The sequence below is a fragment of the Protopterus annectens genome, chromosome 2.part1, assembly GCF_019279795.1.
Source record: "Protopterus annectens isolate FY-2018-M chromosome 2.part1, PAN1.0, whole genome shotgun sequence".
Classification (NCBI taxonomy): Eukaryota; Metazoa; Chordata; order Ceratodontiformes; family Protopteridae; genus Protopterus; species Protopterus annectens.
Window position 1 is genome coordinate 652,464,328 of NC_056729.1, and position 15,536 is coordinate 652,479,863.

General features: G+C 40.6%; 2 protein-coding genes across 3 annotated transcripts in view; one reads left to right on the plus strand and one right to left on the minus strand.

Moving 5' to 3' along the window:
• The window catches only part of PTRHD1 (peptidyl-tRNA hydrolase domain containing 1), a 98,391-nt gene extending 86,800 nt beyond the window's left edge, over positions 1 to 11,591 (minus strand). The window contains exon 1 of one of the 2 annotated variants that reach the window (XM_044062393.1): positions 11,264 to 11,591. In XM_044062393.1, the coding sequence (XP_043918328.1) occupies positions 11,264 to 11,479 (216 nt within the window). In that variant the 5' untranslated portion in view covers positions 11,480 to 11,591. The remainder of the gene's footprint in view (positions 1 to 11,263) is intronic. The other variant, XM_044062392.1, reaches the window with a different exon arrangement.
• Positions 11,592 to 11,655: 64 nt separating this feature from the next.
• The window catches only part of CENPO (centromere protein O), a 282,925-nt gene continuing 279,044 nt past the window's right edge, over positions 11,656 to 15,536 (plus strand). The window contains exon 1 of the mRNA XM_044062391.1: positions 11,656 to 11,806. The gene's annotated coding sequence lies outside the window, so the exon portion shown is untranslated. The remainder of the gene's footprint in view (positions 11,807 to 15,536) is intronic.

Below are 15,536 nucleotides of genomic sequence, written 5' to 3' on the forward strand. Positions count from 1 at the left end.
ATTGGGTGACTTCAACTACCCAAACATAGACTGGGAGCATTACTCTAACTCCAACACCCTAGCCCAAAGGTTCCTAGAATTTATAAACTCAAGTGCTATGGAACAACTTGTTACCACTCCCACAAGAGGGGAAAACATACTGGACCTGATCATCACCAACATGGGGACTCTATGCTCCAGACCAGAAGTGTATCCCTCACTGGTAAGATCAGACCATAAACTAATCTCACTGGATATTCACATCCCGACCCCACCTCCTGCCCAGAAAACCACAGTGAAAAACTTCTCTAAAGCAAATTTCCCACTCCTCAAAACCGAGGTGGAATCCTTCAAAGCCCCCGGGCCTGTGGAAAATGCGGCCCAGACCGCAGAATCCTTTATAAATGCATTCTATGAACACCTTCAGGAATGCATGGATCATGCAATCCCAAATAAAACCAAGACCCAATCCTCCAAAGGCAGACGTCCTGTCTGGTGGACCCCAGCCATAAACAAACTATACAATAGAAAGAGGAAGCTACTAAATGATAGAGCAAAATCCCAAAAAGGGAAGGCATCTCTGATCAGCATTAGCAAAAACTACGGGCACTCATAAAATCGCCTAAGGCCAGCTTCAAGAGAAAAATTGCACAGGACACTAAGGATAATCACAAGGCTTTCTTTAGTCATGTTAGGAACCTGGGTGGGAATTCCCAGATATGCTCAGAATTAGTCCAAAATGACAAAAATACACGAACCCACAGACATTGCAAACATCCTAGCTGACAGGTTCAGCGCAAACTCCCCCACCAAAGGGCAAATATCTATCCCAGCAGAGTGCTGCCCCTGACATCTCAGATGCTCAGGTAAGAGCCTCCCTCTCCAAAGCAAAAAACACAGCATCAATGGGACCAGACGGTGTCCCGGGCTGCGTCCTACATGAACTCCAAGAAGTGCTAAACCCAAACATAAAACTACTGTTCAATCTCAGCCTTACTACAGGATATGTACCCAAAGAGTGGCGTACAGCAACAGTGGTCCCTCTCTACAAAGGTGGTGCCTCAAAGGATCCTGGAAACTATCGCCCCGTAAGCCTGACTAGCTTGGTCTGCAAAGCTATGGAAAGGATCATCATGGACCTCATAAATAAAGATATTGGGGACCTACAGACACTGGATCCTACCCAGTTCAGCTTTGTTAAGGGCAGATCCTGCCTCTTAAACCTGGTTGATTTCTTTGAAACAGTCACCAAGGCCATTGATGAGGGGAAGGTGGTCCACACAGCCTACCTGGACCTCGCAAAAGCCTTCGATACAATACCCCACTCGGGCATTATAGATAAGCTCACCAGCTTAAATATAAACCCCTATGTCACTAGATGGGTTGCAAACTGGCTCAAGGACAGAACCCACATGGTTAGAATTGCTGGAGCCATGTCAGACTCCAAACTAGTTACAAGTGGCGCCCCACAAGGCTCAGTCCTGGGACCTCTCTTGTTCGGTATACATTTCTCAGAGGTACAGGCCAACACGGAAGGACTGTGGCTGACCAAGTTCGCAGATGGCTGCAAACTGGGCGCCATAATCGACTCTCCAGCCGACACAAGCATCCTCCAAAAGGGCCTCATAGAAACAGACAACTGGTGCCAGAGCCATGGCCTCAAGCTAAACGCCAAAAAGTGTATAGTCATCCCCTTTGGCAAAAGCAAGTGCCCACAAATTACCACATAAGTGGTAATCCATTAAGTACAGAAGAAGTAATTAGGGACCTGGGGACCCAAGTTGATAGCAGTCTCTCATTTGACAACCACGTGGGCAAAGTGGTTAGAAAAACATTTTATATAGCCCACCTAATCATGAAGGGATTCACATCTAGATCAGGGTTGGTCATCGTGCCTCTTTACTCATCCCTCATCAGGCCCATAAATGAGTACAATGCCCCTTTTGGGATGTACCTTACCAGACACCTGCAGCAACTGGAAAGACCCCAAAAGTACTTCACCAAGAGGATCAAAGGGCTCAAACAGATGCCATATGCTGCCCGGTTAAAGAAACTCCAGCTCTACTTAGTGGCATACCGCCTGTTCAGGGGCGATCTGTGCCCGAGGTATAAAGCCATGTCCAACCCGGAATTAATGGACATGCTGCACCTCAGAAAATCCAAATCCCATCGAGCTACGCGCTCGAGAGACTTGAGCCTCAGCACTGAAATAAATAGGACATGCTGGAGGGACAGATTCATAACCCAGAGGCTCCCTTCACTCTGGAATAAAATCCCAGTCCAGGTTAGGCAGAGTCCCTCATTGACTCTCTTCAAGAGGAATCTTGATGAGTGGATGGGAGATCGTAGGTTTAACCCTGGTATCACTTCTGTGTCACTGTTAGACAGAGGCACAGTATACTAACCTCGAAAAAGGGCATAGCAAAATTCATTTAAAATGTGTGGCGAAAGCCAAGCACATTCTGGCTAGGCTTATAAATGCCCTAGGGCAGATAGCCTAGTATGAACCTATGTGTGTTATGTATTTATCTATTAGAGACTCATATACATACATATACACACATAGATATATATATATATATATATATATATATATATCTATCTATTAGAGACTCATATATATATATATATATATATATATATATATATATATATCTATATATAGACTCTCAGCAACTATCTCCCAATCTATACAATCATACATCCACTTGAACTATTATCCGGAACATCCTAAAAATCCTCCCCTTAGACGACACTGTAAATTAATTCAATAAAACTTTCCTGAACAATCCTGCACCTCCTAGATTTAAGACCCTAAAAACAAATAATACAATTTATCTATCCGCAAAAAGTAGAATACTAATTCAGGACAGAGTGTGGAAAAAAATGGCAAAATATAAAACATCACTATCTTGAAAAAGTCAGAATGCTCTGCAGCTGTATTAAAAAGCAAACAAATGAAGACAAAACTATACTATGACAACTTTCAGAACAATAGCCAACAGAACCATAAAAAATTCTGGTCAGTCATTTAAGAAATTTTAACTCCTAGCCAAAAATTCAACCGTACCTCCTCTCCCAATAAATCACCACTCAATACTGCAATAAAATTCAACTCTTATTTCATAGATTGTTAGGGAGGCTATTTTAAGTGTTCCCCAACATCCAATTCCAACCCTGCTCAACAGCCACATCAACATTACAGCCACTTTCACCTTCAAACCTGTGCCCACACCCTACAAAAAACTATTCAAGCCATGCTTTACTTCATCTGATAACCCTCCAAGTGAGCATCTTAAATAGCATGGCTTATCCAGTCTCATTCCTTAAAAATAGGCCAGTCCAGGAATCCCACATTCCCTGTCTCTGGAAGAAAAAGAAAAAAAATCACACACATTATCCCTCTACACAAGAGGAAATTCAACAGACATTACTTTAGACTTATAGCAATCTTAAAAATGTATTTAAAAACAATTGCTAAACTATCGCCTGCAGGAAGCACTCCTATCCCCTGCACAACACAGCTTCCGTCCCTCCCATAGTACTAACACTGCACCTCCAACCTTTACAGATGTGGTCAATAAAGCTAGAGATAATAGCAAACTAGCTTCCTTATTTCTAGACTTGTCTAAAACCTTCAATACAGTTTGTTGCAGCAAATTTCTACTTTAAAATATCCTCACTAGGTTTATCTCATCTCACACTTCTATGGTTCAAAAGCTATCTGTCCAATGGGGATCAGTCATAAAATGGCCCTCCACCCTCTCTCCATACCTCCCAGTCACCACCGGTGTACCACAAGGCTCTATCTTTGGTCCCCTCCAACATTCTCATGAGCTTCCATACATCAGGCCACCATAATACAATGCACATATTATTAGACACTCCTATGGATATCAGACAACCTAGCAAGTCTTCAAAATATTACTCAGGGTGCTTTAACAGCCACTGAAACATGGCTTTGTTGTAAGTCACAAATCATGCTCAACCCCCCCCCCACCAATACTTCCCCCCACCCTAAATCCCTCTCTCATGAAAAAAAATTAGAAAGTCTCTCTCAATAATACAACCACTGAAGTTACTTCTCATAGCAAATTATTAAGGATGATAATCTTAAATCTGACCTGTACATACAAAATTGCATTAAAAAATAAATAAATAATTCACCAAAAAACTAGGGATGCTTTACAGAGCTAGAAACCTCACACCAACACAACTAATACTACACTTGCCAATACTAACCTTCTTCCCTCGCTACTTTGTGGCGCTCCCATCCTTACTAATCTCCAGATATCACAAAAATCAAAAGTTGAACAATGCTATAATAAAGTAGATAAAGTAGATAAATTTGCAGCAAATACCCCTTCAGAACCCACCACTGTATAGCACTAAAAATCCTAAACTGGTTAACTACCCCATCAACTAACATATACACAGCTTCTAACTACTTATAAAACTATCCAGTATCCATCTGCTTGTCCAGCATTAAATACCATTCTACACACCTATGATCAGTTATTACAATCTAATGACTACTCCTCTCTGTCCACAACCCTATCAAATTTGCAGGGCATGATCTGTATCCATACCATGTTACTAAGTGGTCTATATCACCAAATCGAATGGTGATAAGTTCGAACTCACTTTGTTCGAACTGAAAAGTCCAAAAGGCCTAAACCGCGAAGTTATGGAACATCGATTTTTTCCCTAGGGAAAAATAAATTGGTGGGCCATCTTCAGGGCTTTGCTATTTCCTCCACTGTAGTGTGATCTCGGAGTTGGTATATTTAAGTAGGGAGGGTGTGGGGTGAAGCCCCCCACTTCAGTTTGTTTTAAAGTTGTGATTTTCTTTTTCACGGAGCAGCAATTTTTTTCCCTTGTAAAAAAATCTCTGTTCCGTGAGTTCGCTGTTTAGGATTTTCGGACTTTTAGATTCGACCAAAGGGCGTTCAAACACCATTCGATGTGATGATATAGACCAGTTACTCAGGCCTGGAACTCAGTACCATATCCATCAGATCAATACCCTCCCTCCCTCCAGTCCTTTAAAACCATTCAGAAAAACTTCCAGGCCAAAATTTGGCAATGCTCTTGCTCAACTCCAGGATAAACTATATTCCTAAATTGGGAAAAGTATCCAATCAATTTCTTTACCCCGACTCTCTAAATATGCCATAAACCCTTTTTTCCTTCTACTGTACATTGCAATTCCTATTTGTATTATAGTAACTAACTTTAATTTCTCTATAAAGTGGCTCACATTTCTCTAAATATTAAATCATTGTCATACAAGTTATTTATTCTTAACCAAGTTTTTCACATTAAGTCCAGTTTGGTACAATTATTTAAACTGTAGATGGTTTTGTATTATTTTTGAAAATTGGAAAATTGTTGTTCTTAAAATATTTTTGTAATACTTTGGAGTTTTCCCCCTGGTCCTCCACTAAAAATAGGCACCACACAGTCAGACTTTCCCAGTAATTAAATGTAAAAAAAAATTAAAATAAAAGTTCTGAGTATTTATTAAAAGAATGAAAGTTCTTAATCTTAATACTCTTTCTGTGACTCTTTTCATTCAGCTTTGGGGAACCTTTTGTCATTTGGTTGCTCTAATTTTTTCTACTCCACTATGGTTGTTTTAAATGTCAAAAAACACACACAGACACACAGACACACACACAAAATAGCATGGCAGTGTGGTTTTTGTATAACAAAATACCTGGGTTTAAAACTGAAACAAGCTGGTCTAAAAGCCTATAAGCCAGATGATACAGCCTGGAAACCCCAAAATATCCATCGCCATGCTGAAATGAATAATGTAAGGTCTTCCCTGCTGTAACGCAACAGAATAAGTGGAGAAGTGGCTGTTTACTGAAGGTATCAGAAAGCACAGGGGAAAGTAATTAGGAAAATCTTCCTATAACCTCATACGGCACCTGTGTATCAAGACAAAATTTAAGCTGGAAAAGACAAACTAGTAACTTCAAAATGGAAAAAAACAGGATCCAACCAAGAGACACACTGAGGCACAATAAGCTAGCGCTTTCATCCACTTTTAATGATGTGAACTTATTCAGAAAAAGAATGTAGATCACAGAATCTAATGCATATTCCTTTCCATTGTTGCAGAAGTACTAACTCAGTTGAAAGCAATAAACAAAGCATTCTTAATTATGTTAGAATACCGAAGAGAGGGTGACTAACATGCTTTCAATAACTAAGTGATCCCCCTTTCTGTAGCCCTCACTCAACCTACTTGAGGAACAGTTTTGATCAAACTTCACAATAAGCAAAAGTAGGTAATATAACTAAAAAAGTACTGTCTGTTTAAAATACATTTAACACCCTGTGCACATACTTGTTAAAAATTAAATGTTACAATTAATAAATACATAAGCATTATCAACCAGACACCTAACTGCAGCCTTTTCAGTCAACTCAACCCAGCTGTGTTGCATGCATAGGGTAGCTCTAAGCAGCACATGTATAGATTTGGCCAAGGATGCAGAGATGCAGCTAGCAGAAGCAGTGACCAGTTACTGATTTCCAGTATTTTTCATAGTTTGATGAACGGTATTTGTACAAATGACAGTACTTAACGAGTGACTGCCACTCTGTCAAATGGCACATTTTGTCACCGTTTTAGTTATCAAACATAAACTAGCTGCTAAGTAGTAGGCTAGCTGCCCTTGCAGGCCATTTTAACTAACAAATTTCCCATTTTGTGTTTAAATGAACCTATCCCTTTTTAGTTAGAAAGTGGCCTCACCCATACTATGGTCAATAATTATACATTACCCCTAATGAGAATAGCCAAGCTCACACCATAGATTATTTAAGGTGATCCATGTATGGGATATAGCATTTAGCTGCCTCTGTCCATTAGTGGTACAGGGAGCAGTCCTGGGGTAAATTTTCTGTTTCCCAAGCCATACATCCAAGTTGTACTTGAATAGAGACAGGGATGAACTTTGTTTTATATGGATGGTAAGTCTGTTCCAGGGCAGCTGTATCCACTGTGAGATATACCTGCCCCTCCAAACCATTCTGCTGATGCTGCAAAATAGTTGGTTTAGGGATCTAAACCCATCTCTGATGCCATCTGACAATGTGCAGTAAATCCAACAGTATTGGGTCAGCAGACGCCTTTTATGCCAGAAACAGGTCACCTCTTAGCAGCCTGTAGGATACACAGTATAGTAACTGGGCTTTGAGTTGGTAGATGTAGGACATATTGCTTAGGCCTTGTATCCCTTTAGAAAAGTATCTCTCCGGGTGTTGCACTTGTTGCATATGTCTGGACAGATACTTGCCACAGGGGGCATTATACTTAATGACTGGCCTAACGAGGGCTGAGTAAATGGGATAATGACGACACTAGATCTAGACACAATTCCTTGGTTTATAAGCAATGCAGTACTGAAGGACTTTCTTACAATAACGGATACATGTTGGTTAAAAGTTAGGTCACTGTCCATATAGGTTCCTAAACCCAAACAACTGGTCATCTCTTGGGGATACACAGTCAATGTGGTAGTTCCCTGGCATAGACAACTTCCCAAAGGATACATTTGTGCATTTTTTTTTGCATTTAGTTTCAGCTAAAAGATTTTGGCACCAGTTATTTGTGACAAATCTTCCTACAGGATGGCCAAGTCATTTGGGGATTCAATGACTGCTCCTAGCTTGCAGTCATCTGAAAACTTAAATCAGCCAGAGCCTTTTGGAAATCTTCAGAAAAGTAGATGCCAAACAGAAGAGGTCCCAGCACAAAACCCTGGGGCTCCACTGGTGACTGGTCTCTTTGTGGAGGTAACTCCCTGTGATACAGTTGACAATCCAGCAGGTGACACAGTGTTTTATTCCCAGTTTATTTAGTGCTTCTGCTATTCTTGAGTGAATTGTGTCAAAAGCTTTGGCCAGGTCGAGGTATATGATGTGTACCATTCTGCCGTCATCCATTGCTTTGCTGACCTTTTCAAAAAGTCAGCCACACTGAGTAAGCATGACCTGCCTGTGATGAATGCAAACATGACGGGTTCAGTGCTTGGTGGTTCCCTATGTCCTTGATTGATTAGTTCCATGAGGAGTCTTTTCATGGCTTTGCTTACCAGGCTGGTCAGACTTATGGGTCAGTAATTGCCTAGGTCTGTGGAAAGTCCTCCCTTATGCAGCCATAACTTTAGGTTACAAGACACATAATGTATAATAAAGGCAGTGTTAACAGTCAGTATTTCCATAAAAGAACAGATATTCTGTTTGTTGTTTGTCTTTTTCAGCTTTTCCCGGTTAGGGGTCGCCACAGTGGAACTCGGGTCTGCTAATGACTGGCAGTAGATTATTATGGTGCCGAGTTGCCAGCCCAACCTTCAGCGAAGGCATGCCCATTCACGCATGTCTTTCGGAGGCCACTCGACTGCGGTCAGGACATGCAGACTCCACACAGAAGGCACTCCAGCCGAGAATCGAACAGGAGAACCTCTTGCTGTGAGGCAACACTACTGCTGTACCACCGCGGCTTACAGATATTCTGTTTGTGTGTTTACTTATTTATATCTAAAATGGCATTTACAGACTAGCCAGCCTGCAAATTAGTACTACAATTCACACAGATGTTCACTGACTTGATACTTTTTCCAGTAAACATCTTTATTAAATGACCACGTATATAGGAAATCTTACATTTATATACATGAAAACCATTGACACCACTTTAGTTGCAAACATTGTAATTTACACATCACAGACAGCATTGAAACAACTGTAGTTGCAAACATTATACATCAATTAAAACCTATCCAGTCATTGTCAGTTAAGCATTATATGGCTCATTCAAATCCTGTCTCTTAAACCTCACTCGTGATCTGCATATATTGTTCCCACAATTCCCATTTCTTCTATGTATTTTGCTCCATCCCTTTTCTAAAGATCCCAATTGCATTTGGTTTATCATTGTTACTATATTCACTATGTCTAGTATAGACGGATTTCCACTTTACAGTAACTGCCAAAAAAAAAAAGTCACCATAATTAGACTCAACAAGGCTTTAATATGAGTAGGGAATTCGAATGTAGCAGTGACGCTCAAAAAATCATCTCCCCAGTCAACTCAATATGATTGACTTGATAATCTTTATAAAACCTATTTCAGGTTGTAGAGCCTTAGTAGATACTATTTTTATTCTCTACTGTATGCTTTTAACGCTGACGTTCACTTTTGCTAATAATTTGGTAATTGTTCTGTACTTTTCAAAACTGGCTTTCATCGGAGCAGTTATTTGCAATATCTTACTAGCACGATACTTTATGCTTGCTATATGTTCTCATATTATGTAAAATGACCAAACTACAGAGAGGTTTACAACAGATATTTAAATTGTACTTTTTTTCTATTTTTAGCTCAGTGTTTATTTTATACAAGATATAAATGAAAATATACTTTATAAAACTATCGGATGCTTTTCCATCACGTGGACGCTTTGGCGAAGATCAATCCATTTTAGCAACTAAATACCCAGCTGCATACCTCTCAAGTGTACCTCACTACGAGGAACGCACCTCATTTGGGGTCTTAAAAAGTTCATGTTCCTCAAAGTTCCACATTGAAAGAGTCCGTCACACATTCAATGTTAGGATTTTTTTAAGTGAAATTCATGGTAAATAGAAATTAATCATATTAATTAAAGGATCTTCTTTATAAGTAAAACCAGCATATTTTAACCATCCTATGGCCTTCCTACTTGAAGCTGTTAGTAAGCCATTAGTATGTGTTCCACATTTTGCCCATTTGTTCCACATTAAGAAGGTGAGCCTCATTTTGGAGATGGAAGGTTGAGAGGTATTCCCAGCTGCTTATTTTACATTTAACGCTAGAAAATCAAGTACGTTACCGTAGATCTCTGAAACTGCTGCTTTAGCGCAACAATGTCCCTTATTTCTAAAGACTGTCCCGTTTTTGGCAAGCAAAGCTTTTCAACCACTTGTTCAAGAATAAAGGACCAAAAATAATGGGGAAACAAAAGTCCCAACATTGGGGACTTAAAAAACGTGCCTCTAGTTTCACTTAAAGTTAATAGAACAAATAAAAAACTCTGAAACTGCAGTTTCTAAAATTCCTGGCGTCACTCACCCAGTGATCCTTATAATCATCAGTATTATACCAGTAAATCAAAACTGTTTCAAAACGGTACAAAATATTAAGCAATTTCAAGAACATTCTACACAAATCGGGGCAGTTGGGGAGTTAAACAACTGAGGCTCTAATTCGGAATACACATTGCAACTTAAAGTAGAATACTTTAGTAGAAATTTGAGATTTCTGCAAGACAAACCATATCCACAGCCAGCGCAAAGGACTGACCTTCATTTTTTTTGCCAAACTAAAACAAAATTTTTATAGCATTTGATTTGCTTAAGCTGCTCAGACGACACTTGTGTTTCAGATACAAAATAATTGTTTTATGCAGCAAATAAAAAAAACTTAGGAAATATTCACTGCCCTACTATCACCAGACATTTACCATTTTTTCAATATTTTTCGCAGGGCACACTGCGACCCAAAGATGGACCGCCCTGCGCAGGGGCACACCTATAAACTCTCCTTGATTTTGACTCGTATGTTGGCTGTCCCTTCTAACCCAGTCTTTAATAAACAGTGCCAATAATTTAGAGTAATAGATTTATTTTACTTCACAAAATGTATGTTAATTCACATTCTCTTATTCTATCAATGTTTCAAGTTAACAATACCATTATTTCTAGATTTGTACATGACTGGTTGAGAGCTATGCAAAAAGGGATAGGGGTATTCATAAGCAGAGGTAGTTTTGTTGTTGTTACGCTAATTAAAATTCGTACTGCCTCTCAGCAAGACGTTGTTCCGTTCGATTCTCAGCTAGAGCGTCTACTGTGAAGACATGCGTGAATAGGCGCATCTTCGTTGAAGGTTGTGTGTTAGGGCCGGCAACTCAGCACGTAAAAATCAACTGCCAATCATTAGCGGACCAGAGTTCCGCTGTGGCGACCCCTAACCGGAAAAAGCCGAAAGACACAACTGCTTCTATGCCTCTACTCTGACAATTTGGTTCTTAGTCGGAATTTTTAGACAATTATGGAATCGCTTACAACACAGACTAAACTATGACAAGCTATATTTACTTGCGGAGCGGAGTACATCTTTTACTCCAGCCTATTAGAATTAAATTAGAATGATGTTTGGCGGTGGTAAAATGGAATCTCCCAAGACCTGTATTTGCCAACATTCTCCCACTAGATGGCGGATTACCTCCAGCACCACTTTATGCATGCTGTCCAGTTCGCGAAGATAATCAACCGTACTCTGATCACTGTAATACAAGTGAATGGCTGCAGTAGCCGCGTGACAGGCTTGTGTTATCACTGCGCCAAGTGGCCACGAAAGTGCTTTATGCAGATCTCCCCTTATAACCACATACTGTATAAGTCTTTGGGCTGAACTATTTCCACCTGCAAGACCCGCCATGTTATTTACGTGATGACTCCGTCACTACTAGACGGAAACTCGAACAGATCAAACTACTTTTGTCTCAGAAAAAAATCCTTTCGCGTTGCATCTACTGTCATTACGGTACGGCAGTGGTCTATATTAGTGAGCTAACTACAAAATTGCGATTGGCTGTGCCGTAGGGATATTTGTAGCGGTTAGTGAACTAACTGGTCATAACAGATGACAGTTGGCAGGCGGGCATATACATTCAATGGCTGGGCGCGGTAAGCTGTTGTAGTGCTGGAATACTGGTGCTGGCTCAGGTGGATTTTCGGTAACGTGCGTCTTGCTGTTTAGTTTGAAGTGAGTTGTTGTTGTGTCTTTCGGCTAGTACGTTCACCAAATGTTTGAATTTGGATGCAGAATTAAGTCTGATTTGTGATATGATTAGAATTGGTGAACCGTTCCTAGAGGGTAGGGCAGGTTGTATGTGGAACAAAAGCCTGGTGCTTGGGAGATGTGTCTTGGGGTTTTAGACTGTAGTTCGGGCGCAAGAAGCTGGAAGGAGTTTAGTTGCAGAACTTTGAATAAAAGAGAATCTAAAAGTGAAATCTGTGTTCAGATAGGAGCCATTAGGTTTAGAAAGAGCGAATAGGGTTGCCACCTTTTCAAATGCCCAAAGTGGGACATTTTTTTGTAGAAATGTCAGATTTTGCAGGACAAAACATACCGTTTACCGGTACAAAGGATAGAACTTCACTTTTTTGCCAAAATCAAAGCTTATTCTTGTAGTATTTGAGTTGCTTGTGCTATTTCATATAAAATTAACTGTTTCATACAACTATTAAAAAAAAATAGGAAATATTTTTGTCCAAAAATGTCAGGACATTTGCCATTTTTTGATTTTTTTTTCGCAGGACACAACTGCCCAAAGAGGGACTGTCCCTCGCAAAGTGGGACAGGTGGTAACCCGAAGAGCGAAGCACTGGTGCTCATGTAGGGAAGTTTAGGTGAAACGACATATTTTATTTGCAATGCACATACCTCTCAAGTGTACCTCATTACGAGGAACGTACCTCATTTGGGGTCTAAAGTTCATGTTCCTCGAAGTTCCACATTGAAAGAGTCTGTCACACATTCAGTGTTAGGAATTTTTTAAGTGAAATCCATGGTAAATAGAAATTAATCATATTAATTCATTTAAAAGATCTTTATAAGTAAAACCAGCATATTTTAACCATCCTATGACCTTCCTATTTGAAGTGGTTATTAGTATGTCCGCGGTGGTGGTGCTGCGGTAGCGTTGTCGCCTCACAGTAAGACGCTGTCCGGTTAGATTCTCAGCTAGAGTGTCTTCTGCGTGGAGACCTGCGTGAATGGGCTTACCTTCGTTGAAGGTTGTGTGTCAAGACCTGGCAAGCCGGTACGTAAAAATCAACTGTCAATCATTAGCGGACCGGAGTTCCGCTGTGGCGACCCATAACTGGGAAAAGCCGAAAGACACAAGTAAGCCATTAGTATGTGTTCCACATTTTGCCCATTTGCTCCACATTATGAGGGCTAGTGTTCCTCATTTTGGCAATGGAAGGTTGTGAGTTATGGCAATGCACTATAGGATGGACGTGTGTGCGTTTTGTTTGAGAAGCGGTTGCTGTGATGACAAGACCAGGGGTGTAGCTAGGCATACTCTCTGTACTCCAGTGAGTACATTTTTTTTTCTGAGCCTTTCTCAGAAACTTTATAATTAAAATAGTACAGAAAGTTCGGGCAGCTCTGAACAATTGTATATTATACAATGCTGGATTTAGTATGCTTTCTCCTGAGACGAATGTACTTCTAAAGTATCTATTTTATGGTTGCAGTTATTAACAATTAAAAATAAAGTGCCCTTTTCCAAAGTGCTTAGGGACAGCATTTTCAGCGTTTAGTAATTTTTTTTAATGATAGGTGGGTGATGGGGCAACAGCATAAGGTATGAGTACAACATATAGATGCACCCCTAGGCAAGACCATTATTCATGTTGAGCTAGGACGACTCTTTGCCTATAGCCGCTCTGGCAGGACTGGGTAGATGGTTGGGGGAATGTCAAGAACTACCCTAGCAGACTCCTGTTAAACCCCAAACCTTAATCATAGATGCCTAGATTAGTACTAGGCTAACTGCCCTTGCGAGCCATTTTAAGCCTAGCCAATTATCCCTTGTGCGACTCAAACCCTGTACCTTGTGTTTGTAACCAATAGGCCACCCTCCCACCCAATCCTAAGCAGTCCACCCTATTCCAGGTCTGGACAACATGGATATGCAATCTCCAAATCTCTCTGTGGCCAGTTTGGTAGATGTGGGCATCTAAAGGCAATGTAGCAATTGTGTCATGTTTACAGACAATCAGTTAATCATTAAAGAAGAATAACACAGTATGGAAGAGATGTAAATGCACAACTTCCTTGGAGGCAAAAAATCTGACTCTACCGAGGTTGTCAGGAATATCCAAACTACATCTCTCCCACATTCCAGTTGTCACACACCCACACAGTGTCTTAGGCTGAAGAGCTTAAAAGAAACCATCCAGAATCTCAGACTTCCACAGCTATCTAATGACAATGCTGCTCCTCAGCAACCACTTAAACACACGAGCAACATCAGACATCTCGCATACTTACACCCAATGGCCTCAAAGAGCAAAGCCTATAAGGCAAACATATACTGGGGACTCTATTGTGCATCACACAGACACCCCACTTACCAGGCTAGACAAGGAGAAAGTAACTGTTAGTTGGCCCATCTGGAGCCAGGATCCACAGTATCACACATGCACTCCAGGAACCAGTATGATTCTACTGTAGTCCATGTGGGTGCAAATGACCTGAGTGTACCCAACTGGACTGTATGAAAAGAGACATAATGGATCTCTTGAAGTATGTGTCACAGATAGAATGCTGCTGAATGTAAGGCTCATATTTACATGCCGCAAGGGTGATGCCATAGTATGAACATAAAATAAGTAATTTTGGGACTCTACTTAGTTTCTGGTTGCCCTCAAGAGAATCCAGTGTCTGTTGGGTATGGGAAGACATGGTTAGAAGACCACATTGCTTTGCCAAGGATGAGTTGCACCTGTCCCCCTAGATGTTTGGATATGGGCTAAACTTTATCCACCCCCCTTAGAGCCTTTCTTCAGGCAATGCCAAAAAGGCCAGACTATCAACGCAGTTTAAAAATCAACAAGCAACCTTAAGGTTTTACTCCTCAGTTGTAGTTGCTGAAACAAAAATCTCCAAACCCTTAAAGCCCTACTCACTGTGTGGAGAATGCTGGCATTTGTGCTGTGACTGAGACTTCTTTTAAACTGGAAGAAAGTACTCCAGCAGTGCAAGGCTACAGTGCCTTCCATGCATTTAAGCCAACAACAGCACAGACTTGGGCTAAAGGTGAAAGTGTATTGATCTACATTAGCAACAAACGTACCTCCAGCTTGGTTAAACAGGATGGTACTATGGAGCTTATCCATGTGCAAGTCACAATAGAAAAGATCACTGCAACCTATTAAGTGACAGTTTGTCAAAAGTCAGGGCTCCCCGTAACCCCCAAGACCAGAGCTACCTATGCAGAATTATTCAGAGTCCCTATACAAACATGTGAATAGCTGTACAGAAGTTGCTGTACCTAACAGAAATAAATTCAAAACAAATCCCATTGGTGGAATAGTCACCTAAACAGAATATATAATAAAAAGAAAACTCATGTCCAAAATTAGAACAACTCACTAAGATAAATGTTCTCTTATACAAGTAAACAAGAAACTAAGCAGTCTAAGTCACTATGGCCTTGCAGGCTAAGGACAATCACAAGGTCTTTTCAGCTATGTTGGGAACATTGAAGGTAACACAGCAGTGAACTGAATTGGTGGTGAATGGTACTTCCTTCACTGATTAGGGTAACATTGCAGATTTAGTGGCTGAAAAATTTAGCTTAAACTTTACCCACTCCCCAGCCCCAGCTCCAACAGGTGAAATCCTCTCCAACATATTTCCCCTAGCCATTATCAGGGGCCAGGTGTTGGCGGCACTCTGTAAAGTCAAGAGTACTGGCTCA